The sequence below is a fragment of the Purpureocillium takamizusanense genome, chromosome 1 (assembly GCF_022605165.1).
Source record: "Purpureocillium takamizusanense chromosome 1, complete sequence".
In the NCBI taxonomy this organism is placed as follows: Eukaryota; Fungi; Ascomycota; class Sordariomycetes; order Hypocreales; family Ophiocordycipitaceae; genus Purpureocillium; species Purpureocillium takamizusanense.
Genome location: NC_063068.1, coordinates 1,378,892 through 1,405,553, shown reverse-complemented (window position 1 = coordinate 1,405,553; position 26,662 = coordinate 1,378,892). Strand labels below are relative to the sequence as shown.

The 26,662-nt window shown below is 56.4% G+C and overlaps 4 protein-coding genes across 7 annotated transcripts; 1 reads left to right on the top strand and 3 right to left on the bottom strand.

Moving 5' to 3' along the window:
- The first annotated feature begins 3,557 nt into the window (after positions 1-3,557).
- On the top strand, positions 3,558-7,963 carry JDV02_000469 (uncharacterized protein). 4 transcript variants are annotated; one of them, XM_047981280.1, is made up of 4 exons: positions 3,558-4,193; positions 4,357-4,737; positions 4,823-6,142; positions 6,200-7,963. In XM_047981280.1, the coding sequence occupies exons 1-4, from the start codon at positions 4,084-4,086 to the stop codon at positions 6,963-6,965; spliced, it is 2,577 nt and encodes an 858-aa protein (XP_047837238.1). In that variant the 5' UTR covers positions 3,558-4,083; the 3' UTR covers positions 6,966-7,963. The 4 variants fall into 4 exon arrangements, with proteins under 4 accessions (XP_047837238.1, XP_047837237.1, XP_047837235.1 ...); XM_047981279.1 differs by having other exon boundaries at positions 3,562-4,737; XM_047981277.1 differs by lacking the exon at positions 3,558-4,193 and having other exon boundaries at positions 4,195-4,737; positions 4,823-7,963.
- A 7,234-nt stretch (positions 7,964-15,197) lies between these two features.
- JDV02_000468 (Poly(ADP-ribose) glycohydrolase) lies at positions 15,198-15,716 on the bottom strand (the record flags this gene model as incomplete). The annotated part of the gene is made up of 1 exon (XM_047981276.1): positions 15,198-15,716. The coding sequence occupies one exon, from the start codon at positions 15,714-15,716 to the stop codon at positions 15,198-15,200; it is 519 nt and encodes a 172-aa protein (XP_047837234.1).
- A 167-nt stretch (positions 15,717-15,883) lies between these two features.
- JDV02_000467 (uncharacterized protein) lies at positions 15,884-16,216 on the bottom strand (the record flags this gene model as incomplete). Its single annotated transcript, XM_047981275.1, has 1 exon — positions 15,884-16,216. One exon carries the CDS (start codon positions 16,214-16,216, stop codon positions 15,884-15,886), a length of 333 nt encoding a protein of 110 aa, XP_047837233.1.
- A 16-nt stretch (positions 16,217-16,232) lies between these two features.
- JDV02_000466 (uncharacterized protein) lies at positions 16,233-18,052 on the bottom strand (the record flags this gene model as incomplete). Its single annotated transcript, XM_047981274.1, has 3 exons — positions 16,233-16,935; positions 16,988-17,462; positions 17,536-18,052. The coding sequence occupies 3 exons, from the start codon at positions 18,050-18,052 to the stop codon at positions 16,233-16,235; spliced, it is 1,695 nt and encodes a 564-aa protein (XP_047837232.1).
- Between the last annotated feature and the right edge of the window lie 8,610 nt (positions 18,053-26,662).

The window sequence follows — 26,662 nt, the reverse complement described above, 5'->3', positions numbered from 1 at the left end:
CCTCGTGCAGTGCAGTATACTGTACTAGTTTCAACGCGGGCCCCCTGCCCCCGCATCTACAAGGAGCGACCCTCTTCCTTGCTCTGCCTTACTCAGAATGATAAGACGTTGGACCGGTGAGGTAGCTAGGAGGAGTGGACGCATCCGGAGGTCCGCCTTCCTTTTCGAAGCCTCTGTTCTCCGGATCGATTGGCCGACAAGGTCACGCTGTAACGCGGGCGACAACCCGGTCTGAACTTGCACATCCGGTAGTAGGTTGGTTTCATGGTGGGCGGACGCCTCAAGGACTGGACTCGCTCTCGACTTTTCTTCGGTCTGACGGTTGATCGGCCGGGAGACGCCATGTTTTGCCATTAGGCTACCCTGTGGAAGCGCTTTGTAAGGCTGCGGTTGCTCTTGTTGCATGGAAGAAGCCTGCAGTGCCACTCAACGTTGTCTGATCCGGAAGCAGACGCATGAGCGCCCCGTGTCCCTACATGTAGCGCGGGGGATGAACGAGTGTACGACGTACAGCACATACATATTCTGGCGTCGGGGTCAGTGCGTCAAGGGGAAGCCGCGGGCATCGATGCCAAGTCTGTAACAAGTTTCGTCCCCGGGGGGGGGGCAGCACAGCACCTGACAAGAGCGCCTTCGCGGCAGACGTGGATCTTAAGCCCCGTGTTTTCGTTATGATTGTTGAGATGTCTTCGATGTCTACGGGAAGCCGTCTAGCCTTAAGCTGTGTTCTGCCATATATACTTTCGATTATAAGAGGGCTTAGAAATGATATCAAGTATGATGTGACACACCGTTCAGTTAATTTTGGCTGTGCCATCGAATAAGTCCCCTTCAGTTCCTCATACGTCTCTCGGGTGACATTGCAGGTTCTCAGGCGTCTCGTACCTCACACTTTGAAAACTCCACCGCAACGCTCAGAGTGCCGACTTCTCGTGCCTATTTTCTCAGACGCATGCATGCGAAGCTTTGTGTCATCACGAATATCGGACGGAGGCGCTGCATGTCGTACGTCGGAACAGGTATATACCCAGTCACATGATCACATGCGACGATTTCGATGTGGGTGTTGTCATCACATCGCCCCAAGGATGTGAGCGCACATCGGGATCAAGGCAGACAACTTATGGTATGGCGTAATCTATAAGCGAGGGATCAAAGTATTGAAGCTTCTACTCACAGAGCATGCTGGTTCAGACCTGGTCGGAATGGTAAACGGGTACGGTTGGACGTACGACAGTAGACAACCATTGGGTTTGAATGGCCCTTGCGTTCAATGCCCAACCACTTGCGCACCCCTTTAGGAGAGGTAGAAGCGAACTGCCACGCACAGTATCTATTGAAACTCATACAAGTGTCACCAGTGCAGGGAAAGTATTCATGGCACATCTGGTGTGCAAAATCGGTGCTGTTGACTTTTACACTGAGAGCGTGCTATGCTTGCCATATTGCTAGATATGAGAAGCCGCGTATGCCAGCTATAAGACGACGGGGATATGATTTTCGAGTATGCAATTAAGTCAGATGTGCAGAATGGCTTAGAGGGTCGCCAAATGATAAAATTGAGATATATGGTATATGTTCACAAGGTAATGAAAGATCATCAATTGCATGTTTGTCAATGAAATTGTCGTCTCTATGCGATAGAGCTTCTCGTAGGCAGTGCCTTTAAGAGACGATATATGATGATACATGGAGATTCCGTCGAAAGTCGTGTGTAGTACAGCATCTCAATACGACTGCTACGAACTACGCCTACGCCCACGACGAAGGCGCACTCCCGCGCACGAAACGATAAGAGCTAAACAACCAACCGGACGAAAACTCCAGTTCCGTCGCTAGGCGCCTCATTCTGAGACGCGGCAATGCCTTAGGCTTCAGGGCTCGCCCTCTCATTGGTGAAGCCTCATAGAAGGCCCGGCAACTGGGACACGCGACGCCCGCTAATCAGAGCGCTCTTGCAGGTCAAGAACTGGGAACAAAGGCACCGGTGAGCAGGGGCGTAGGCATGGATGAGCTCAATGTCTGTGGCAAGATTCGGTGCACCATGTCGTGTGTATTTGAGGCGGCGCCCTGCTTCTCTGCTACGCGTGGTGAGAGAAGAGATGATGTCGTTGCCTCGATATGTATGGCTCGTGGAACTGATCACCCAACCGGGACGCAAAAGGGTCACTGGCAACGGTGTTGGGACCCGAGCAACCGTCCGTGGGCTCCAGATGTGGCTGCCTGAAGGGAGTCGCTCTCGGCCACCCATTGCCCTGCGACAGGCCGAGACGAGAGGGTGTAAGCGCCTCGCTGATCGCCATAGCCAAGACAGATATACGTGGTGACACACACGCCTCGAGACGAGAATAGCTTTTTGCTCGTTTAGCTAGGTCGCCAGGGCAAGGGCGTTGGAGTCGCTGAGACGAATGGTTTGGAAAGTCGTTGGCAGAGACCAAACGCGGGCCGAATGGGCTTGCGAGACCGTGCCTGCGGCAAGTGACTGTAAGCCCTTTGCACGAGGAAGGGAAAGGTTGTGCTTTAGACACTTGTGGGCCTGAGCTTTCTCGAGGCTTCTGATTGAAGCGGCTTAGGATCAGGCTCGCTGATGCTTGTAGAGACGTTCATCGCGGACGATGTAGTGCGGTTGACTACATGGTGTGTTGGGTAGTTTAGAGAAGCTCGAGGTCAGTCTGGGGGGTGACTCGTGAGGCTGAAGAGTTGCCGATACCTTTCTTGTGAAGTAAGCTGGGGTGCGTGACGGCAAGGCCGCTTTCCATCAAGTGCGCGGCCCGGGCCGGGCCCAAGTGTCTGGGGACAGGGTGCGCGGACAAACGTTGAGGATGACACTGGCTGGCCTCACGCAGCAAAGCTGGGAAGGCAGGAGGATGCCTCGTCCGGGGCAACGCGCCACCCAGGGCTATTTTCTTCCAGGGGGGATGGATGAGAAGGCTGACATGCGACCTACTTCGTGATGAGGTTGTCCAGTGTTGTTTTCAACTCACTGGGAGTGAAAGGCAACGGCTTTTCGCCTTGCAAATCTATATAAACTTGACATGGACTCGCCAGATCTGGAGGCACATACAACACATGTATGATTCAACTTCAAGAAAGCGGCAATACAACTACCCACTCGTTCGCGCGCACACGCTACAGCGTCCAAGACAAACCAACAGAGGCTTTGCCATCTACTCAGCTACATCGCCGAGGTGAGTGGACTTGCGAGCGCGTAAATATGAGCGTGGAGGCTTTCATCGTCATCGCTTTTCCTGGCGGCCCGGTGGCGGTGCTGGCGGGACTCGCTCGCGACATTCTGCTCGGGGAGGCCGAGTGGCAGCGGTCGGTCCGATGACCCCAAACAGAACAGGACATGCACGCCGACGGCCAGCAGGCCTGGGGTGTTGCGCCGACCGTGTCCGGAATGAAGGCGCCCGACACTCGTGACTCGCGAGATCTTAGGCAAGCGTGGCTCGCGGCTTCTTCGCGGGGGCCATGGCCTCCCGCCGCCTCCTGCTCCTCCCCCTCCAGCCTATTTATACCTGTCCGAGGTCTTGTGCCTGTTCGGGCGACGTCACTGCGGCGGGGCGGCTGACGATGTGTATTTTTTTGTGCAGAGTGTGCCGTCAGCCGACAAGCATTGGACGACCAAAAGTCCAACGAGACGAGGGTGACGATCCAGCAAGCTGGCGGGGAGACGTCTTTTGTTATCCTTCTCCGACCCAACCAAAAGCGACTCGATTCGGTGGACGGACGCCAGAGCGAGCACGTGATCCGGCGGGCCACGACCAGGTACAAGAACCAGTTCGGCGGCACGAAGCAGAAGTTGCGGCGGCGCCCGTGCATGTTATAATCTGATCTGCCCGCTGCATTCTTATTGGCAAGGTCGGTCACCAAAGTCCGCAGCTGATCAGAGAGCATGCGATGCGTGGGTGGTGGTGCTCACGCAACTTCAGACTCTTTTGAGGCTCTGCGAGGCGTCCAAACTCCTGGCGACCTACAGCTGGTGGTTTGCTAGAACTCCACCCCACCCCACCCCTCGGCGTTCCAGTGGCACCCCCCCGACGTGTGCGACCGCGATATTGCAAGGCACATTGTACATGGTACATGCATGTCATCCCTGCCCTTACAATCCTGCAACCAACCTCTGGCCTCAACCAGCGCCAAAGACCGAGAGGCCATCTGACGGCAGCCGGGCAGCGTGCCCTGGGCCTCGAGTAAGTAAACAACCTCCGGCCATCCCATCCCTTCAATGCCCGCGACCCGTTCATCCTGACTGCCTCGCTGGCGACGCTGCGAACCATTGTTGACCAAAAAGAGCCACGAACGCTGTTCCTGTTGCCATTGCGTTTGCTAACCATTGTCGTCGAACACACGCAGTCGAGGAAGGACTTGCGGCTCTGCATCCACCCCCCGCACGAACCCGTGTCCATATCCAAATCCAGATCCAGATCGAGAGTGCCACACGACGCGGCCTGACTTCCCTCTCTCGCCCGACGCGTCCTGCGACTACCCGTCCTCGACTCAGCCTCGTACGCCGGCGATGGAACGACTGACAAAGGGATGGGTTCACCATCTGCGCAAAACGGCTCGGCAAGAGAGTGCAGTCCGGAGCAGCTGCCCCCTTTGCGAGGCCGAGATCCAGCCGGATCTCGATTCTTTCAAGGCACACGTCCGCGCCGACGCCTCTGGCCATCCCACGCTTGCTGATGACGCCGACATCGAGAAGGCCTTTAAAAACATCACCATCAACAATACCCAGTAAGCACTCCCGCTGTCCCGCCGTGCCATGCCATGCCATGGACAATTTTAAGGTGCTCCTGTGGTGTTGACTGCGCATGTGCAGATCACACCCTGCAGCCCGGTCCCCCGAGGCCACCGGCCCCGGCAGACCAACCAGGAAGCGGCCTATCCCCGGCACTCCGGCTTCGGTGGACCGTGCCGACGGGCTGGATCGGTATGAGGATCCCGAGGACCAATCCGAGGGCTACCACCGTCGCAGCAACAAGAAGCTCTGCTCTCCGCCAGCCTCAGTGGCCCAGCTGCGTGGCTCATCCCCACCCACGCCAGGTCGGAGTCGCGCGAGGCCGAGTGAGTCGAGTGACTTCAACCGCAGCTTCGCATCCAAGCATCACCGTCCAACCACTCGTCACCTTTACAACCCTGATGATGACGCACGGCCTAAGACGCCACAGCCCAGGCCATCTCAGCTCACGTCCACCCACTCACGGCGATCCCCTCCGAACAGGACCCAGCAGCGAGGCCCCCCCCAACGGGACCTCGGCTCGCCCGTTGAACCCCCTTCGGTGACGGAGATGATCAGGCAACCAGAGACACGGCCCATCTCCCCTGAGCAATTAGTCGCCGAGGTCAAGGGCATCTACGCAGGCCTGGTCATGATTGAGTCAAAGTGTATCGAGTATGATAGCACGCAAGAGACGAAGCACCTCAGCCAGGAACAATATCAAGCTCTCATCGCCTTACATAGATCGGTACTCCACGAGCATCACGACTTCTTCCTGGCCAGCCAGCATCCATCTGCTAGCGAAGCCTTACGGCGGCTCGCCTCGAAATACGCCATGCCGGCGAGGATGTGGCGCCATGGCATCCATTCCTTTTTGGAGCTTCTTCGCCATAAGCTCCCCGACTCCCTGGAGCACATGCTGACCTTCATTTACATCGCCTACAGCATGATGGCATTATTGTACGAAACAGTGCCGGCCTTTGAAGATACGTGGATAGAATGCCTCGGCGACCTCGGTAGGTATCGAATGGCTATCGAAGATGATGATATTCGGGACAGAGAGACGTGGACAGGCGTTTCGAGGTATTGGTACAGCAAGGCATCAGACAAGTCACCCACAACTGGCCGCCTCTACCATCACCTTGCAATTTTGGCGCGACCCAATGCGCTACAGCAGTTATACTTCTATACTAAGTCGCTTTGCGTACCGATCCCGTTCCCTAGCGCGCGAGAAAGCGTCTTAACGCTATTTGACCCTCTTTTAAACGGTTCGCCCCAACGGCTTGATGCCGTAGATGCCGCGTACGTTCGCGTGCACGGCATCTTCTTTTCTGGAAAATCAAAGGAACAACTAGAAAGTTCGATGGATGAGTTCTTAAGTCTTCTCGACGATAGTATTAACTCTAATTGGCTCGAGGCGGGGTGAGATGAGTCGCATTGGTATATTGCGCGTTAGTTCTTATACTAACCGATGGTTAGGTACTACGTGGGCATCTCTCTTTGCTGCTTGCTATTGGGTTTTAGCGCGGATTCGAATGTGTTGATGCAAGCACTAATAAGGCAGCAAGAAGAAGACGACGAGGCTGATGACAGGTCGGTAACGGAGCCCGACTTGGATCCCGATGAGAGCTTTGAGCAGGCCTTGCAGTTCGCGGTGCATATTTACGAGATTGTGCTCCGGAGGTGGGGAGATAAGAATACGCTGAGCTTCATACATACGACACTAGTATTCATGCTTCGGATGTCCCAACTTCCAGCAGCCATGTCGCATCTCGAGGGCCGATACCCCTGGAAGCTTACTTCTATGATGCTCAACTATCTTCTCAAGACAATAAAGAAAGAGCCAAGAATCGACACGAAGGATTTCCCCGGCCAGGAAAAGAAGAGTCAAGAACCTGTTCCCTTGCCGGAGGACTACGCGCTGCGCGGGCTGCTCTTTACCGAGGATTTCTTCCCTAACGGCTGGTTCGGTAACGAGAAGCTCGACGAAACGGACCGGTATCTGGAGGCGGCCTCCAAGACGTTGGAGCGGCAGGAGCGTATTCTCTGGATCGGGCGTAGGATCGCCGACTCAGGCAAGTGGCTGACCTGGGATGACAAGGCGCGTCGGTTCGGCGTGGATTCGAAGTATGATTTTGAGTTGGATGGGTTGCCTGGCGACAATCAAGATGCGGGCGGCGTCATCACCGTTGACCCCGGACCCACGCCAATGGAAATAGAGGTGGACGACGAAAGAGGCAGCTGACATTGCTGAATTGGCTTTCCGTTGTCACCCCGCGCTGGACTCCTGGTCCCCATCCCCGGCGGGTTGAGATGGTGGCCAGGAACAGCTGTCCCAAAGTAAGTATCGAAGTACATGACTTGACGGCGATCGTCAGTGAACTCAAGCACCAGCCGAGCTGCTGTATGGACAACACGACGCTCCAGCATAGTCGCTTTCGGCCCACAGACGCCTTCTGCGCGGCAGTGGCAGCGCCACGACCGGGGGGAGGGGAGCTACGTCCGTGGAGGCCCATCTGAATATACGTTTACCGGGGAGAGGGGGGATCGCAGCAGCACACAGTCAGGCCCAATCCAGTGGCTGTTGTCTGCGACTGCGAATGGAGGAGCTACGCCGTCACTGCCACATGGCCAGAGTGCCATGGTCCAATATCGTGTTTCGTCGGGGCGTGGACATGCAGGTGCGCGTTGACGCACTACAAACGTTGCCGGGCAACTAGATTGACTCATGAAACACTTCCCTTTGTCCACCGTGTATTCCGCCTGAGAGGAGAAGAGAGCACTCAACAGTGAGCGGCAGGGAAGGACGCGGCTGTGTGCGACAGTGCACGATGCTGCCGCTCCTGCTGGCTTGGCGACGTCGGAGCTGGGGCTGTGTGTTCGCTACTAGTATCTAGTAGTAATCCGGGTTGATATTGGGACATGAACTAGTTGGTACTCGGACGCACGCAGTCAAGGCGGTCACGCTGTGTGATCCAACCTGTCCCTGCCATCAAGGGCTTGTGGAGCGCAGCCAGAGACGGATTTGCGGGGTTCGGCCAGCCGCCCACTCCAACCAATTGTTGGCTGGCCACCTGATGCCTCATGCACATGCATGTACTACGTACATACATGCGTCGGCGGGGAATGCATGATTGCCCGACTCAGGGCACTCACAGTGGGGTTGCATAAGGTAGACAGATAGTATGTACTCCGTAGCTAGTGAGTACCGTATAATATGGTTGCACAGTATGTACGAGTAGCAGAAGAAAACTACTACTTCGTTGGTAGACACAAGACACTTAACGATGTCGTGCGGCTGACGTGTGCCCGGAGGAGTGTCGTTGAATGCGGGGTCTGCACTTTTTCGAATGATCTGCACAGTGGTGAGAACGGCACAACAGCCAGCCACACCGGCGATTGTCTCGTGGCCAAGCGACGGGGGACCGGCGTGGCAGGCAAGGAAAACCGGTGTGTTGAGCACGTGTACTGTACACGTTGCTGCCCTTGTGGGGGCAGGCCATGTGCGCTTTGCTTTGCACTCTTCACTCATCCCTGCTGCTGCGTTCCGTTATGATACGTAGCAAGCTCCGCTCTGCTTGCTTCTTTCCCATAACGTGGCCTGAGAAGAAAGTCGGTGTGCTCTTGTATGGATTGTATGGAATTTTGCCGCGCACTAGTGGACACAGCCGGACGCACGCCCGCCTCGCCGGGGTTGTGCTTCTTCTCAGTGGTTAGTACTGTCCTAAGTAGTGAACACGAGTGACATGCCAGGCTGCACGCGTCGAGGTAACGAGAAATTAGGCAACGGACAAGGCGATGGAGACCTCGTGGAGGCAAGCGGCGACGAGAGGCTGAAGGCAGCGAGGGAGGGAGGGCGCCGTGTGACAAGCGCGACTCAAGGCGCGGAGGCTGACGGCCTGTGGCAAACGGGTGGCGGAGGTTTTGCCGCCTCTCAGGGGTCTCTTCGTCTCCCGTGGTCCAAAAGGACGGGGATCTTTGGTGAGGCACGGGGGTTTGGTATCCATGTTCGGTGCATAGAGGGTCAATGAAAGAGAAAAAATGTCAGCATCGTTTCGAAAGAAAGAAAAAAACTGGTGCATTTGCGAAGCAACGCTCCGAACCACCAGCAGGTTTATATCATACATGGCAGAAAAAAAGCCAGAAACAATATCTGAGGCTCAATCAAAAGCCTGTTGCGAGGGGGGAAAAACTTAGTCTGCATGCATAGCAAACCTGTCCATCGATTCGTGGCTTTTGCTGCTCATTGGAAGTGGCGTCGTGCGTTCCCGGCTCGCAGCTTGCGCGCGCGCGTGGGCGGCCCGCACGAACCGATGGTTACACAAGCGGGGGCCGCCACTTAGTACTAACGCAAGGCAACCAGCCATCAAGCTCCCCCCTTGCAAATCAGAGGCTCGATCTCCAATGTCTCAGCAGCTGGTGCATGTTTATCTATGACGAAGCTCATTACTCCCTGTACATGCTGTGTATGTACGAGGCGCAGAGGCAGAGAGTTCTGCAGATGGGGGGCCCGTGTGACCCCACGACGCGCAAGCTGAGCCAGCTGGTGTCCTACAGCCTTGTGATGGACCGTGGGGGGTCTTTTTTTGTCGTCGCTCCTGCTTCGTTCCTGACGGGGGGGAACCGAGCGTGCCGGCGATCACGCGGGTCTGCTGCGATTCGGCTCGCTCGGTGCACGGGATGACAGGATCCGACGCAGGCTCTTCTCTCACTCGCCTGTCCATGCCGTCTTGGGAAGTGGGCGAGATGGATTGCGTGATGATGCCACATTGACATGCCTTGGTAGCGTGTATACGAAGTAATACTTGGCACATTGTCATGAACTGCGAGCGACGGAAGGTGCCGCCGACCCGACTCGGAGCGCAAGCCCTGCCCAATTCGTGGGGCCGCCGGGAGGAGCGAGGGGAAGTAAAAGTTACCTACGCAGCAGGAGCAGCCAGCCGGGGAAGTCGCGAGCCGCAGGGCAGATGAAGCCGGACAGGGCAGGCGCGACTGGCTGGCTTGTCTGGTTCTCTCGATCGGCATCCCACAGGGCTCGGACGCGAGCGACTGGGATCAGGTCGGGATGAAGCACCTGACGAGTGCGGAGTGCAGCGCGATGCCTTGCCAGGATCGACGCCTCGATTCGCGGTAGCAAGGAGAAACGTGCATTCAGGTACGTACGAAGCAAATTGGGGGCCGCGCGCTGGATGGACCGCTCCCGGGTGGGTTCCTTCCGACACCGGTCGACAGCGCTGGTGGCAGGCTGTCTTACTGTCCGACTAGGTACGGGGTACTACACAAGAGCCCCTGTCCGTGCCAGAAGCCCAGGCAACCTAGACTGGTGGCCGCATTCCCGTTCTCGTACCTGTCGAGGTCAGGGATTGGTACGATACTAACACTAGGTATGCATGCATGCAAGCCTTCACTGCTGCACGCACACCTCTTGCATTTCGGTATGGAAGGGCTCCTGGTGCTACATGGGGAAGTATTTCCCGACCAATGGCTGATTGCCTTGGTACCAAGTACGCATGAGATGATCAGGAACCTTCGGTAATATACTACTAAACCTCACCTACCTCCTGCAGGTCGGTAGGGAGGTACTATCTTACCTCCCTACAAAGATGGCAATACATGGTGCCGTATACATGACATTTCCAGCCCCGGCGCTGCACATGTGTTCCCCCCTGTGCGCGAACTCCTGGCCTTGTATCAAATCAGCTGCTTATCGCAAACCCTCCATATGGCAATTGCCGTGCGCTGTGGCATGCATTTTAATCATGCACGTGCATATTGGTTCGCCCCGGCAGCCACCTTCTCTCGCATCATCGCATTGCCAACGCCCTGCTCGCCCGCCGCGCCGCATTCGCGCGGCGGGCGGATCCTTCCTTGGGCATCTCGGACCGGGCCAAGGCAATCGTGTCATGCTCATCTCATCATGCCAGGTGAGCACATGACGGAGGGGGGACAAACAATTTATTTTTCGGTGCAATGACTCGGTGGGGAGGGGGGCACTGGGAAGAGGTGTCGTTCTTGTCTTCTCGACTTTTGAGGCTCAAAAACGGGTCGCGAATCCAAGAAAAAAAAAGGCAACTCACACCACCACCACCACCAGCAAGCAGCCTTGTTCGCGCCGCTCCCCGCCCCCACGTGTGACGTGCGAAAACTGCACTTCTTTCACCTTCCCTTGTTGGATCGATCAAGGTAGGGAGGGTACGACGGGGGGTACTTGAGCTTACCGCCTTTGGAACACTCTTTGTCGTCGACCCGGGCAAGCGGAACGCAGCCCCGGCAAGGCGAACGCGGCAAGCCCGGGGGGCTGGGACGGACCGCTGGAACGGATTCTGGAAGCGCGCGTCAGGGGCGACAAGTTAGGCGGCTGCAAGGGTCGCCTTGTCTCTTTAACGCCGACCAAACAGACCAAGGATATTGTACGTCATAGGTGACAGACAGAACCGCTTTCCGATTCTGCTTCAACCGAGAGCTTCCGAGATCGAACACGTCTTCGATTGCTGTCCCCGCTAGACATACATAGGCATGTCACACAACGCACACCGGCACAAACACACAAACACACACACAAACACGCATACGCACGTTTTGCCGCTGGCTACTGATAGGTTCGAGGCTCGACGCTATCGGTCACGGGACCAGTTTCAGACCGTGGCTCACTTACCATTCTGCGTTACCCTCCCCCCAAAATGAATGTCATTGACAGGGCTCAGATAGGTTTCGTCTTATCTGGGCTGGAACACGGCACCGACGTCGGCCGCGAAGCTGATCGGGGGGCTATCGACAGACGGCCGGCAAGGCAACCGAGCACAAACCTGCTTGTCGTTTCCATTATACGACTTGGGGTCCCTGTCTTAGTAGTAGTAGGGGGTCCGGACTCCGAGTCCCATTTGACAACCACATGTTTTCACGGGGGGGAAGGGGGGGCGCCTGATGATGTGATGGTGATTTGACTGTAGGGTGTTACGGAAATGTAGGACAAGGCCTCGCATCGCGCCGTTACCGTATCATCAGGCAAACTGAAGTTGGTTGCGAGAGAGCCCAAAATGCAACAACATACTGCTCCATCAGCGTGTCATCGGCTCCCCCCCCGACTCCACCACTCACCGGTGCGTTTAGATTAGGCTTGACCGGCAGCACTTTCTCCGATATTCTGACGTGCGCCGACCATCCCCTTCACTGCCGCGGCATGCAGGCAGCGCATGCAGAGCGGACGGGCGGGCGGGCGGGCGGGCGGACGGGCGGGTGCTGCCGGTCTTGTCACTCTATCTATCACATGTGAGCCGCTCTTTGTGTAACTCCGCGCGCGCGAGCGATACGATCGCCAGTCTCCCCACCACCGTTGAGCTGGCATCGAAGAGAAAAAAAGGGCTCCAAGATTGCTGCCGGTGTGGCGTGGGCGTGGCCAATCTCTAGCCGCCAAAGGGAAGGGGATGGATGGCGCCCAGCGGCCCGATAGAGACGGTGATAGGAAACGAATTGGTGCCCCGTAGCGGGCACGTGAAGCTGCTCGCATATACGTAGTAATAATAGTCGTAGTAGATGACGAAATGCAGGGCTTGCTTGCAGCGACCGTGTCGAGCGGCCCGTGAGGCTGCGACGCGGTCGCCGGGACGGGCCGCTCCATGACCTGAACGCGCTCACCGAATAACTACTAGACAAGAAAGGCGGCATGACAGGGCCCCTTGTTGCAGCGAGTGGAGATGTTCGTCAACGACGCGTCAAGTTTGGCTGCAGTCTGATCGTCGGGCGCCTAAAGTCATTGGGTCTCACCGGGGCGCCGGGAGGCGACCTCCTATCATCTCGACTGGTGGCGAGGCCAAGGTGACGACCCAATGATTGAAGTCATGGGAAGCCCTGCTGCCAAGTACACCTTTCCAAGGCGATGCTGGTGACGAATGCTATAGCCATCGGGGGAAAAAATATCGATGCGGCACAAAGAACAGAATTGTTGACGTGTCGCTCCTAGTAGGAGGCCTCTCAGTCCGAACGAAGCTAGGATTTGCGTCGAGGTGAGGCGTGTCCATTCGTGCCCGACGTGCCGTGCCGTGCCGTGCCGTGCCTACCGAAGCTGAAATCGTTGTGCGTTCAAATTGCGGGAAATTAGGACTCTGGCATTGCTCTCTCTTGTAGGAGAATGTATCTTTTTGTATCAGGAGAATTGAGAGGTGTCCATGGTGTGTCGGTGGTTGTGAGTGCTCATCGCGAGCAATCGGGGGCATGGGGGATCGGTAGTCCAATTGATGGAGACAATTGGTGACGAGAAGACTGGGACTGAGAACAGCATGTAAAGGTGAAAATTTAACCAATCGCTCACTCAAAAGAGATCAGAATTGATTCTCATGCGCAGTTGTGAACTCTACACACACACGTTGCCATAGCTTAGAAGCCCTCTCAGAACTGGGAAGTAAGGCAGAAACAGGAACAAAACCCTCTTTAAGATGAGCTGTGTGAGAGTGGAAGGAAGACCCCCATACAGCCGTCTCTCTCAATTTGTTCCCTCTCGCAGTCTGCCGTCGCGTTTCTCAGAGGTGCACGTTCTTCCAACACGCGCATCAACGTGAGAGAAACTGTAGTTGCGTTACAGACTCAGGCATCAACTACGCCGCCGCATCCTCGGTCTCATTGAGACTCTCACTCAGCTGAGTCTAAGCATTACTGCTGCAGCGATATGACGATGCGAAAAGATGTTCAAGTCTCTCGGTCATGCCAGGAGCTTGTTTGTAGTGTGAATCCTCGTCAACGTGGTGAAAAGCTTGTGTGCGTTGGGGAACACGCGACGCTTATAATGCATAAGTTGAACTCAGTATCAATAATTCTAGCTTCGCTGGCAAACGATCAGAAGAGGTTGGCTCTATTGTATCGGAACCTAGTTATGAGTTGAACTTGAGAAAATTCGATACCCGCAACTCGGCTGCCTGTCGCCAGTCAAGCCAAAAGAAACACAGTCAAGACGTAATGGGAGTTCGTAACAAACGCAGCTAAGCCATGAGGCAAATGACGCCAAAAAGATAAGGCGCAAGAAGATATGCGACTGCAAAAGTTGATTGACAGTCTCACGTGTAGGTACGCGAGAGCCGCATCAGCATCTCAGTGTGCACCTAGCCGTGGGTGCACAGTGTGGTCGGACTCAGGTCCGCAGTCGCTCACTCGCACCGATACATGGCTACAGCCCGAGCCACGAACTCGCGTCACGCATAGAGACCGATGACTAGAGCGAAGGCCCCAAAGACGCATGCCGTTTTTTGCATGTTCCGGGGCTTCACAGCGCGCACTCTCACCTGCCGGCGGATAACTTCTTTGGACTTCGACATATAGACGCTGCGAAGCCTTGGTAAACGGCATCTGGGTTGCGTAGCATTGCCACAGCTCCACTAAAGCTCGCACGGGAAATTGGCCGCAGTGGAAGACACAACATGTAGTCACGTCCGTGGTTTGAGGGGCCGGATGTGGCGCTCCTCCCGGCGACGGCTGTCAGATGACCGCGGGCTGGGTCTGGACATGACATCCCGACCTGGCTTGGAGTATTCTGAAAGCATGGTAGGAGGCAGAGCTTTGCTGCGGGTTGCCGGCTGTCCGAAAGATCTGAAGGAACTCGACCTCCGAGTTCCATGTCTCCCGTCTTACTGCACGTACATGTCGGGAGAATGCTGATGGAGCGAAGTGCATGCTTTTATCTGCTACAGCATACTCATTGTCTCACTCATGCTCCAAGGCAGCTAGATCCTTCCATGATGCACGGCAAATATCCAAGAGGCGCAACAGGCGACCAGCGCTGACTAGCCAGCGTCTATGACGGTCTTCAGGGGGTGGGTGACCCTGCTGCGAACGGCTTGCTGGGCCTTCAGATCTGGGACACAACAGGTTGTGGAAACATCGCAATGCGCGTGTCCTATTGCAGCTGTCAGACAACCTCTCCATTCTGAAGCCCGGCTTCTGACATCTGGTCAGCCTTTGACAACCAGCGAATGCATCGAGTCGTTCGGTGGCGCGCGGTATATGTTGCAACAACTCCCTTAGTCCGTCCACCATCGCGACGTGTTTAGTAGAACAACCTATGTGATCAAGTCTTCGAATTGTGAGACGAAGGAATAAAGTTGAGGTGTCCTATATAACGCGGAGTTTATTCCGGCCAAAGATGCCGCAATCCATAGAATAAGCATCTTGACGCCGGGGTCGCCATTGAACGCAGGGCATCCCCACATGCCGGTCCATACCGTTGCGGGAACGCCGGCTGCCCACGGGGAGAAAGCGGTGTATGCTTCCTTGATCTCACGATCTATGTTCGCGGGACGCAAGTCGGGAAGACCTTCGTTATTGTCCAGCTCATCAATCTCGAATACGTCCATGAGGAGCATCCTGTCACCGTAGTCGGTTGTCAGGGTCTCAGGTAGAGACCACCGATTATCGCGCCTCTGATCAACAATCCTCGGCATCAGTCTTGCCCCGTATATTACTAGAGCCTGGTCGTCTGCAAAGGTCGGGGTCAGAAGGACCGCTGGGCAAGCCTCCGGCTAATTCCCGACAATGTCTCCTCTTGTGTTGCGGTTTGTCCGAAGCCGATATCCTTGTTGGCGGACACCACGACAGCGCTCTCGGCGCATTGGGAATGCAGTTCCTGCTGTTTCGTGCTGTACGCTTCTGCTCTGATGGCGTTCGCGATAGACAGCGCACAACCCTGCCAGTCCTGCGGCATCAGCTGGGCCAGCCGGTCAAACACGTGGAGGATGTACGGGACGCTCAATTCAACGACATCCCCTTCTAGGTCGCCGTACTGCTCGAAGAATCTGAGTAATGCATTCAAGTACATCGCCACGGCCTTGAGGTGTCGCTGCGATGAGCCGTACCAGATGCCGAAGTCGAAAAGTTCCTTGTGCCAAGGGGGAGGCCGGAGGTTGCACCAAGGCTGGTGCGGAACTAAGCAGTCGGCTTGATCCCGTGAATATCCAGTCGTCTCCGTCTTCAGTATCGGTAGGCGATGTTCAGGAAACAGATCTGGTGTCATCGATGCAAGGCGCACGATCGTGAGCATGCTCTGCCAACGAACCTGTGTACTGTGTCCCACAGTACGGTCTCCAGCACCCTATAGTAGCCGGCAGCCCCAGAAGAGCCATGAAGACCATTTGAGGCCGTATCCAGGATGGCGATAAGCTGCAATGGCGTTCAGATAGGTTACTTGAGCATTCCCACTAAGAGGGGCCTGCACAGAACAAGCCCATCGTCACCTTCATGTTCATCCTCGAGGATGCTGAAACGATCAAGGCACCGCTCCGACGGAGCACTTGATAAGAGAAAGACAGACATTGGATGGTGAAGAAGTTCTGTGCCGAGGCTGTTTGTTGGCAAAAGTCGCTTTGACACTGATGTTTTCCGCTGTGTCGGATTGCGCTCAGTGCCCATGGCTTTTAATTCCATTCCGGGCTGCAACAATGCGTCATCCGGCCATGAACGTTTCCAACAATATCGTGCACAATCGTGAGCAGCAGTGCCGTAATTATCGTCCATCAGGTTGGTAGAAATCTCAGACAATCAAGAAGTTCAGCTTCGGATCCTTGAGTGTCTGAACCCAACTTCGTGTGCCCTTGTTTTGGCCATCCAGGCTCCAAATCACTTGGAGAGTATCCATGGCAGTATACAAGAAACCCCAGGGACAAGAGACGACCAGACGTCGGAGCCGATTCATCACCCACTCGCGTCTGACGCGTCCGGTTGCCTCGGCCCCAACAATGAACGTGGGCCAAGTCGTCGCCTTGAAGTTGGGGTCATCTTCCGGAATACTTGACAGATGCTTGAATATGTCGCGACTGAGAGATTCTGCAACCTCGTCGTGGCCTTTCATCTCGCTCAATGACGGGATAGCCTGGAGAATATAGAGGCAAGCAGCCAGACGATGGGCTGAACCAGCATGAATGCGGCTCTGGATAGGTGCGTCCTGTAGGTAAGAGATATTGCGAACATCATTTGCCCAGACATCAATGTCAAAGGCTTGCGCTCGTTGTATCAGCGCCAAGCCGGCGGCACGAACTTCATCCTCAGAGTGCGCATCAGTGCTCGCATTAGACAGCTGAGACGCGGCATGGAGAATAGCGAGAATCTCCGGCGGGCAGCACAGGTAGCTGTTGGCAGCAGCCCTACCCAAAATTGAGGGAATCTGGGACGGTTGGAAGAAGGATCCAGTGTCGAAAGCCGCTGCGGGCATGAAAGCAGAACCGAGGATAAAATAGCTTGAAAATGATCAGCAAGTTACCGACGCAGGTCTTAGGTATCGCCGCTTACACAAAGCAATCTGAAAGCATGTAATCTCTCAGGGCTTCATTACCAGGGAGAGCAGGCTGGAGCAGCGACATGATCCTGCCGGCGCCTTCCAAGTGCGCCTTCCATCCATGCTTTCCAGACTCAATCAGCTCGACGTTGATGAAGAAGAGCGCCGCGGCGAGGATGACGTCGCCGCCAGTGGAATCAACATCGCGCACGGCATCGCGCATAAGGCTAAGCGCCTTGTGTTTGGCGACGAGCGCATCGCGATAAGCCCGTCCGGACGCCTCCTCTACCTCTGAGGCGATAAGCAGCTGGTTCGCATCATTAGAGTAGGCGTGTGAAGCCCTGACCAGGTTAGACATGTGGGCTGCCGAGGCAGCAACAATGATATGTTGAAGCAAAGGATGCGCCCGCGTGAGCGGTAGCAAGGTGCGGAAAGGGTTGCGTTCCGGATGATCCTGAGAGACCAGGTCCTTGCAAAGCCTTTGCGTGACTGTCTGGAGGTCAGCGGTGCAGTCCAATACAGTGTCCCGAGCCGGATGAATGGTGAGGACGGGTAGACTTACAATACGATAGGTAGTATCTGTTTGAAGGTTCCAGGTCTTGGAACAGCGGGTCTACAAGTACCCAGGGACTGCCTACAACCGAGATATCGGTCGACGGAGGGCGGGGAATGAGCTGCGCATCCTCCGGCGCCAAGTCCGTGGTGCTTGCGGCGGCGGCGCCGAGTTGGTCGGCCAGCGGTGTTTCGGCCCGCGACCGCGGAGAGATTGGAAACTCTCGACGAGCCCCATGAAGCGGCGATGGTGACTTTGAAGGTGTCGACGATGAGGCGTTCAGCTCTGAGCGCGCATGGGGCCGCGATGAATCGTCAACGGGGGCATCAATAGGGGCACTAGATGTACGGCCGGCCAGCTTGCCGCGGCTGGCCACGGCGCCGGTCCAGCGGAAAAGCTTTCCATAGCCAAGACATTCCTTCCCGGCGGCAATGCATTTGTTGCAGTGCGGATAAGAGCGGTCGCAGCGGAGGCGCTGACGGCGGCAGTTGTGGCAAGCCTTGGTGGGCGCCTCGATGGAGGTCATGGTTGGCTTAAGCACAGGCCGGAACTGCTGGCAAGCGGCACAAGGCGGGATCGGCGGGGCCGTCGGTCAGGGCATGCAAGGTCCTTGTTGCCGGAGCCTGTTGGCTCATCAAAAGCGCAACGCGCATGGCAGGTCGCAGCGAGGCACTGGCACGGGTCTGGTGTGGATGGCTGAGGATTGAGGAAAACAAGCCATGCTGCTGCTGCGTCAAGGCAAGGGTACGTCAACTTGACTTTGGTACGGCTCCTGTCTGTGCCGTGCCTGCCATATCCCACCCCCATCGCCGGCGCCCGCGCTGCCATTCGCCCGTCGTGCCTTCCCACAATTCGCACTCAAGGCCCTCGTGAGAGGTGGATGGCGCTAGTCCCGAACAAGAAGCCAAGACTCAACTTGTGGCACAAAGCCGAGGGCCCCGAGCCAGGTACGTACCTGCCACGTTCGTCATGTCTCAGTCGCCGTTTTCTTCTTACAACTCAAAACACACGCACGTTGCCTTGTCTCGGACGGACTGTCGGGACGCGCAACCGCCCCTCACGAGCTAACGGCGACTTCGAGGAGCACTGGGGATTTGGTCTGATTCTAGGTCGCGAGCCTCGCCTACGCAACCCTTTGCGACGTGACGATCTGGCAGGACTGCTTTCTGGCCAGCGATGCGTGTAATGCACCCAGTCATCAATGCAGCGACGACAAGGGGTTCGGGACTTCAGGATGAGCCGTGAGCTGGCTTTTTTGCAGTGTGTTCTTCACGGTTGATTAGTTACCGATGAAGTTGGGCTCCGAAAACGCTTCGAAAGCCCGTTTCACGAACGGAATAGCCGAAGCTCGCGAAACATATTCAAGCAGATTACTGAGCGTGCAATGGCATAGTGCCCCATCGACGTATCCTAGAATGCTGCCTTCACTGTTCAGACAAGGAGACGTTGTGGGCACTGAATAGCCATCGTCCCATGCATGGTATCAAAGGCAAACATGATTTTGTTTCATACCAGCGTGCTAGCATTTGCCGGCCCATCAAAGGCTCTTCCACCTCGTGCTGCTTCAAAGACATCAAGTCGTCGTTCAATCTGGTCGTAACCTGGCATGAATTCGGGTTTTAAGTTGCAAAAGCTCGAGCTGCAGTAAGACCAACGCTCAGATCCCATTGCCACCCGTATCGTGCGCATTGCTCACGTTTGCACTAGGCACAGCCCGATCCTTGATGCTTCCCGTTACGTGAAGACCAGCCGCGAGCTCTGAACAGTGGGTTAGGGCCTGAGATTCGAAGCCTGTTCATTTCGTCCCTCTTCAGCAGTAATGTTCATTGCTTGTTAACCAAACCTGGGCCAGCCAAGGCTCCTGCTGATTCTGCCTGAATCCCGACCATGCTAGAGGCGTGCCTGAGACACAAGCTCTAGCAGCTTTGTTGACCTTTTCATGTAGCATTGCTGAAGCCCCTCCCTCGTGTCCAGTACCGCACATCGCAGAACTTAGGGCCTGTCCCCTCATCCTAAGACACTACGGTCCGTGAGACGGCCACCGCGGATTTTTTGACCGAACAGGGACAGTTGCCAGCCGGGCTCGTGGGCAATGAATGGAACGCTCCTTACTACGATTGTCTTCCTAGCCCAGACGCCAAGTCAGACACTACGCAATGGTCTGCGTCACAGCGATATGCTGAAATTTGTTGCAATTCTTCAAAGCCTCACCGTGTAGCTCATCTCGTCTCCAGCACCTGGCGAGGCATGCCGGGGACTGGTTTGGGAGGCGCCCAAATCTACAGCTAAACCATTTTCATCTCCTATGATCGTGATGAGGCCCTTCCCTTCCCTGCAGATAGCCTCAATGGCCCTGAGCACGCCAGAGTCAAAGCCACCCCTCATGTGCTCCACCCCTCCTCCTTCGCTGATCTCGGCCGGCTTCTTGACTCCGGGGAGCCGCCGTGCAAGCGTAAAGGATGGTATGGCGTGGCTCTCTTCCACCAACCAAGGGCTGTCATTACCCATGTGACATCTCATATCTGTCATTGAAAGAATCGCCCCTTTACCCTACCGCCTTTGGGATGGAGTGCGCCGCCACTGAAAGCGCCTTCCCGGCCTTCCGCCAGAGGATCATGAACAATCTGGTAAAACTCCATATCCAAGGATCACCGGTGCAGAGTAAGAAATTGGCTCGTCTTGGTCAGAGGCATTGGATGTGTTTGGATTACAGACACACAACCCCTCCAGATGGCTTGTTCTTGTCTGGTACTGGCGCAACCACAATCGTCTGTCCAACGACAACGCCCGTGGGGGACCAGGGGGCGCTGCAGCCCTTCCCTTTGTGGGGGAACAGCAATGGAACCCCATGACACGAACGCAACGTCACAAACCAACCAAGATCGGAATGTGATCTCATGCCTGTCAAGGCGCGGACGATGGCATGGGCAGCTGCTTCTCTACAACCCCATTCCATCTTATGGTGCTGGCCTCTGTCGCGACGACGCAATCATGGGCCAAGAACCTTTGAACGTGGTTGACCGCGGATCCAGGAAACAGGCGGGGTGTAAGTAGCGGCCGGCAGCCGTCCGTCAGGTGTGGGAGCGTGTCAAATGTGCGTCAGCAGCCATGCTTAACTGGCAGCAGTGGCGCCGCCTCAACAGGTAGGCAGTATGTTCATCAGCATTTGTAGTTTTAGAGAGCGAAGCGGGACTACCTGACAGTAGACTTAGCAAACAGGTGCAACTGCGCAATGGCTGGGCAAGCAGCTCGATGGACGAGCCCTGATTCCTCTTGCATGATGACCCTGCGACCCCCTGGACAGCCCTGCTCCGGGAGAGTACGTAGCCCTTTGCAGTGGCTCACAACCTCAGGGCGCGTTGCCCCTTGCCCCTCGTCCCATGCTGCTCATGTCTGGATCTCAGTGTACGAGCTAGCGGACCAAAATGACATAGTCTTGGTATCCTATCTGCAAAGGACATGAGAAAGTAGGTCGCCGGTGCGAGCGGAGCGACGGCGTCGTTGGATGTCGATGTAGATGCCTGAATATTTTCAATGCTTGTTGGATAAGTGCTCTCTCTACAGCGCTGTTCATAATGGATGACGATACCCAAGAAGGAAAGAAAATGAACCTCGTACATGCGACGAGAAGGACAACGGAGTTGGCTTTTGAAATAGACGTTGGCCTACTGAGAAGCGGGCTTCGCCCCTCCGACGAGCCCGCCAGAGGGGGCTGGTTTCGGGCCTGTCCCACTCCGCTCCTGTCCCCAGCTTGCCGCCAGCCCAAGCCCGTAAATGGTGCTTGGGACCAAGGAAATGTGGTGGAAGCGCATGCTCATAGTGGTTCGGAAAGCACCAGGCCACCAACAGCACTGGTTGATACTCTTGCAGAAGCTGAAGAGCTGCGGTATATCTGTCTCCACGTAACCATTCCGCAACGTCAGATAGCTGCAACTTTGGTGCTCCCTGGATGACGCATTGGAGTCTAAATGAACGTAAACACGAGAGGCGTGTGGAGGTAATGCTTTGGGCAGGTTGCAGATGAATGTCTTCAAGACTTTGGTTCCCGCCGAGCAGCAAGCAGATACCCGGCGGATCACCGACTTCCAATTGGTTCATAATCGGCACCACGCAGGCAATGGGAACGGACAAGCTTTTAATTTACTACTAGTCGCGAATGACAGCCGCTGGGCCGTTGCTCGGACCATGGTACCGTACTTCGTATAAAAGCGCGTCAAGTCGCGGATGGTTGCGGTTGGCGACAGCACGGCGACCTTAGACAAGCACGAGAGAAACGGCTTGCTCGATGGTGCTGAGCTCGCTTCTTCAATTTAGGAAGCTGGGTGCAGACTCGCGATGCGCGGTGCAGACCAAAGCCTGCGCGGCAGTTCGCAGAAGGCGGCGGGATGCTGGCACAAAGGAGAAGGGTACCCGCGCCACGAAGTATGATCACCATACATATGCCCACATCTGCACGGTCGATCGCCTGGTCACATCGACAGCGAATGAGACTCTTGGTCTTGCGCTTGGTTGGACGCATTCGACGTCAAAACGCAGCCAAAAGTCCCACCTACCTGCCGGAGCTGCAGGATGCCAGGCCATGATGAACTCGTGGTCAACCCCCCAATCTCCATTTGGCAAATTCGCTGCGCTGGGCCAATCTTTGGGGAACCAGGTTTGCTTCAACGTCAGCCTGCCATATCCTTGGTTGTTGAGCGGGTCCCGCGGAAGCATACACCCTTCCTTTGGCGAGCTGGCGCATGGGTCTAATTCCCTCTCGGCCGGGTGGTCGCGGAGGCGGGGCGGGTCGGACGTTTAGCAATCAAGACTTCATCACTAGTCAGAACGGCCTTTTTCGCGGGGCACAAATACGTACATAATCGAGACAAGTTGATGATGTGCCAGGGAATCGTTCGAGGGTCGCGCGGTTCGCACACAAGCGTACGGTGTTGAATGATGCTAGACGTCCAATCTTCCTGGGATGAGTATCAGCAGAGTGAATTGAATGCGTGCACAAAATCACCGGAGAGGACGCTCGCGGGTTCACCGGTGGATGACAACATCGGAGCTATTGGCGGAGCCTTACAGGGCGTGTAGGCACAGAGGCAAGGTTCCGAGGGCCTGCAGAGCGCGCCAAGAAGCCACCTTGCGCCTCGCAAGCTAATAATATAAGACGGGCGACAGACTGACCCCCAACGGGTCAGTTTGGCGTCCTGGCGGAGAACAGGGCCTCCCCACCCGTCGCGTGGGCGTGCAGGGGACATCCTGGCCTGGATCGCCGGTTGGTGACAGGGATGCCTGAAGCGACCCGAAAGAGCCACCGCTCCTTGGTCATTTCGCAGGACTCGTTGCTCAGGGCACTGGTCATCCTTGAGTGACTGGTGTTGCTTTCGAGCGTCAAAGCCATTTCTCCGGTGGACGCCCTTCCGGCGGATGAGCACTGCACGGATGACGGCGCTCGGCATGATCCTAGTATTTACGACCCCGGGAGCAGCCCACTTCCCGAGACCAGCAGAAATGCTCGGGAGGTGCCATTGTGTGCCTGGTCTTATTAACGGTCGTCTCTGCCTGGCCTTTGCAAGGACGCCATCCTGAGATACCATGCTAGCACTGACCGTGTGGAACGCAGAGATGAGAGGCAAGACCTTGGTACCGAGCTCCGGTATGGACCAGCCACCTTGGCGGGACCATCAGCCCGGTTGATGGTTTGTGGTCATCGATAAAGAGCGTCGATGATGCTTGACAGTCTTACCAGAAAGCCAGGTAAACTTGCTCGCAGTTGTAAGGCCTGATGTTCCAGGGGTAGATCTGCCCAAGGTCCCCTTCTCAGAGCTGATGCCAAGCAAACAAGACTCCTATGGCATGATGCAGGATTGCCTTTGAAATTGTTACTGCTGCAAAGATCAGCTTGAAGGTGTTGTTGGTAGTAGATGCAACAGAGGCTGGGTAGCGCGCCTCCGTTTCGAGAAAGGATCGATGTCGACTGCGTGACCAAATGGAAGACAGAAGCCCGCTTGAAGGTTTCGAGATGCTGTTTTCATCATAGTATATCACGAATCAGGGTGAGGTAGCTGTTGATCGCGACGTCCGCCTTTGGCAGGCGAAGCACACGGCGGCGGCCGAGGGCATGCATCGGTAGTGTGTTGCCTTGACCATCTGTCGCTCAAGAGTTATTAGCTCGTCCAATGTCGGCGGCGCAGTCGAAGGAGGCCCAGGCCCCCGAGCGCTTTGGAGATTGCACGGGTGGCTTGCCGCCACCCAGCTCAGCTGCCTGAATCTGTGCTCGCTTAGGTAGGCTGGGACGCTTGCAATAAACGGTCTTGCCCTGATGGTGACACCGCGAGTGGACAGGGCGCAATCGTAGGGTGACCGCCCGCCGAGGGACGAGAGTAGGTAGGCACGGCGACATTGGCCAGGTGGTGGCGGCTTCTGGAACCTGGCAGTCTAGAAATTAGTAGGTAAGGTAGCGGCGAGCGTGGGCTGGATGCCTCCATGCTTGTGATCCACGACGAACGCCAAGTTCCTTCCTTTTTGCGTCTCGCTGTATTGTCTTGCAATGGGTCGCTCTTGCCGCAACTGGGAAACCTGGCATCAGTGCTGGCCGCAGCTTCCGCCTTTGCCGTGGCTCGTCATACTCCCCTCACGGACAAACACCGTCGGTCGTCTGACCTCGACACAAATTGATCGATCGATCTTTGGAATCACCTCTATGCCGGACACCACGTCGACGCCGAGAGTGCACAGCACGTCGCACGGAGTATTCGTACGTGCCTCTCGTTGACTCCAAGCTTGCACACACACATCTGCCGTCATCCCTTCGTCCCAAGTGTGTGACAGAATGCCCCGTGCGGCACCCGCGCGATCCAAGCTTTGTTTGCTTGACACAACGGGAAGATCATTTCGACCCCCGATCACTCTTGGACTCGTCCCCATGACTGTTGCGGAAGGTCGGCCGGCACTAACCTATGCGGACGCCCAGGGAGCCGCCAGGAGTCCGCGCAGCCAATCGCTCTGCGGCACATACGCAACAACAACCAGGCGGTGCAGCCACCCGCTGTAAGGAAGTGCGGTCCCAAAAATTGCGGCGCTCGATACGGCCACGAAGTACGGACACACCATGACACCCACCGCTAGGGTACTGCCACAGCGGCTCCCTCCCTGCAGGACGGATGGCCGTTCCCACCGACTGGCAGGTCTCCACTGTCCACGCACCGTGGCCGGTGCAAGCCCGGACCACACGAAGATACTGCAGATGCGTTGACGACTACCGGCGATATCGTGGTCCGCCTGGCTCTCTTCGGCTGAGCTCGCATTACATCATATGGCAAGGCACGGCCAACGCTGCTTGCTACCGGCCAGTTACGCATGACTTCGCTGCGAAGAATTTGCCTGCTCAGCCAAGCGGCAACAACGTCGGCGACTACATGTGGAACTGCGGAAGCTGGATCGAGCGGAGTCGCTGACCCTGGTGCCTTAAAAGTGCTGAATTGGGCTGCAGATCGCCGCCACAACTTGGTTATCCCCGCCGACCAGTTCAGGCGGACACGGACGATGTGGTGCCTATCATGTACATCAAGTGTACTCTTGCGTTTGCACCAACAGAGCACAAAGAATGCGTCCTCAAGCACTCCTACCAGGTAAAGGTCGAGGCAAAGAGCCACGTAAATACACCAACACCAACCCTCGACAGATGGTACGACACGTCTAGTCACGAGCACATAGATATAGAGAGTCCGCCGTTCAGAGCTTACACGGACTGCCGACTTAGAGGCTCTGCCACAAGGTACAGTAGCTGCTCACATGTGCCAAACCGAACGCTCGGCTTGCTGTGGCCCCATCTCATCTCGTGCGAGGCTCAGTTTCGCGGCGAGCAGCACCGCCCCAGCCTAGGCAACGAGGCCCGTTGCAAGGAACGCAGCAGCGCTGGGGACCCCATGAGATGGTAGGCGGAGAGGCCCGTCAGCTTGACCGCAGGCAATCATCATGGCCAACTTCCTGCCGAGACGCTGTCAAGTGCCAGAGCAGAACCAGGGCGCGGGCTCCCACCCTCAGTAGTAGAAAGTCGATCACCATAAACAGCATCCTTGTGAGATGCTTCGTTTTACTATTCGCTGGGGAACAGATTTCGATTCCCCTTGGCGGAGGCGAGAGCCTGCCGATTGCCAGCGAGTTCGATCGCGAAGCCAGAGATGCGGTTTCCACGAGACAGCCATGGCTGACAGAAACACCTGCCTCAGCGCGGATAACCAGGTTAGCCGCAGAGGTCCAAGATGACAGTGGTTTCCAGAATACGTACACGCCTGCGGCGGCGCTGTGCCGGCCAAGCGTCTGCTTTTGCCGTTTGCCTAAACACACCACAGGCTATATCCTCGTTCGCCGTCTGGCTGACCCTGCAGGCCGAAAAGAAGACCGACATTGCAATTTTAGTGGAGATCGCCGGGCGCTCTATGGGGTACCACCGAGATCGTTGATTGTGACGGGTCCTAGACACGTGCCAGCTGTAGAGCCAGAGCACATACACGCAGGTGCAGATATCGCGAGTCGGGCAGCTTTGCTCGGCTCGACAGATGCCAACCGCCAAGCTGTCGCACATTTGCACTTGCGTGAGCCCAAGGCTGGCCAAGGGGCGGGGGACACGACACGGTGAGTCTCGTGGACAAGGGACGGGCGCATCTCGCCAGTACGCCCAAGTGTCAGTGTCGTCGGCGTCGTGCCCCTTCTTCCACCCGCGGGACATCCGAAACGAATCCGGGTCCGGCATGGCAGTGCGATGAACTCCGAAGCAGCTGTCCAGATCGTCTCATGAGCACTTTAGATGGCATGAAGACACATCGGACGCTGACGGATGTGATCCAGGATGATGCTCACGGGGTCGGGATGGAACCCCGCAGCGTCCTTGAAGTCGCAGGGCCAAGTCCGGCATAAGATCAGCTCGACAATCCGGTCGCACAGGGCATTGATCCACGGCCCCTGGGAAGGCGATCGCCGTCTCGAGTTGCACCGGCCGTCGGGGAAGGGCGGGAGGGGCTGCCTCGCCTCGGCTCCTGGGATGCGCGCTTGAGGCGCGACGGACAGCACCAAGGACCCCTGGGCCACGGCTGTCTGGCACCTGCTGGACCGAGCCAGCTAGCCAGCACCTGACTGTGGTGCCGGCCCG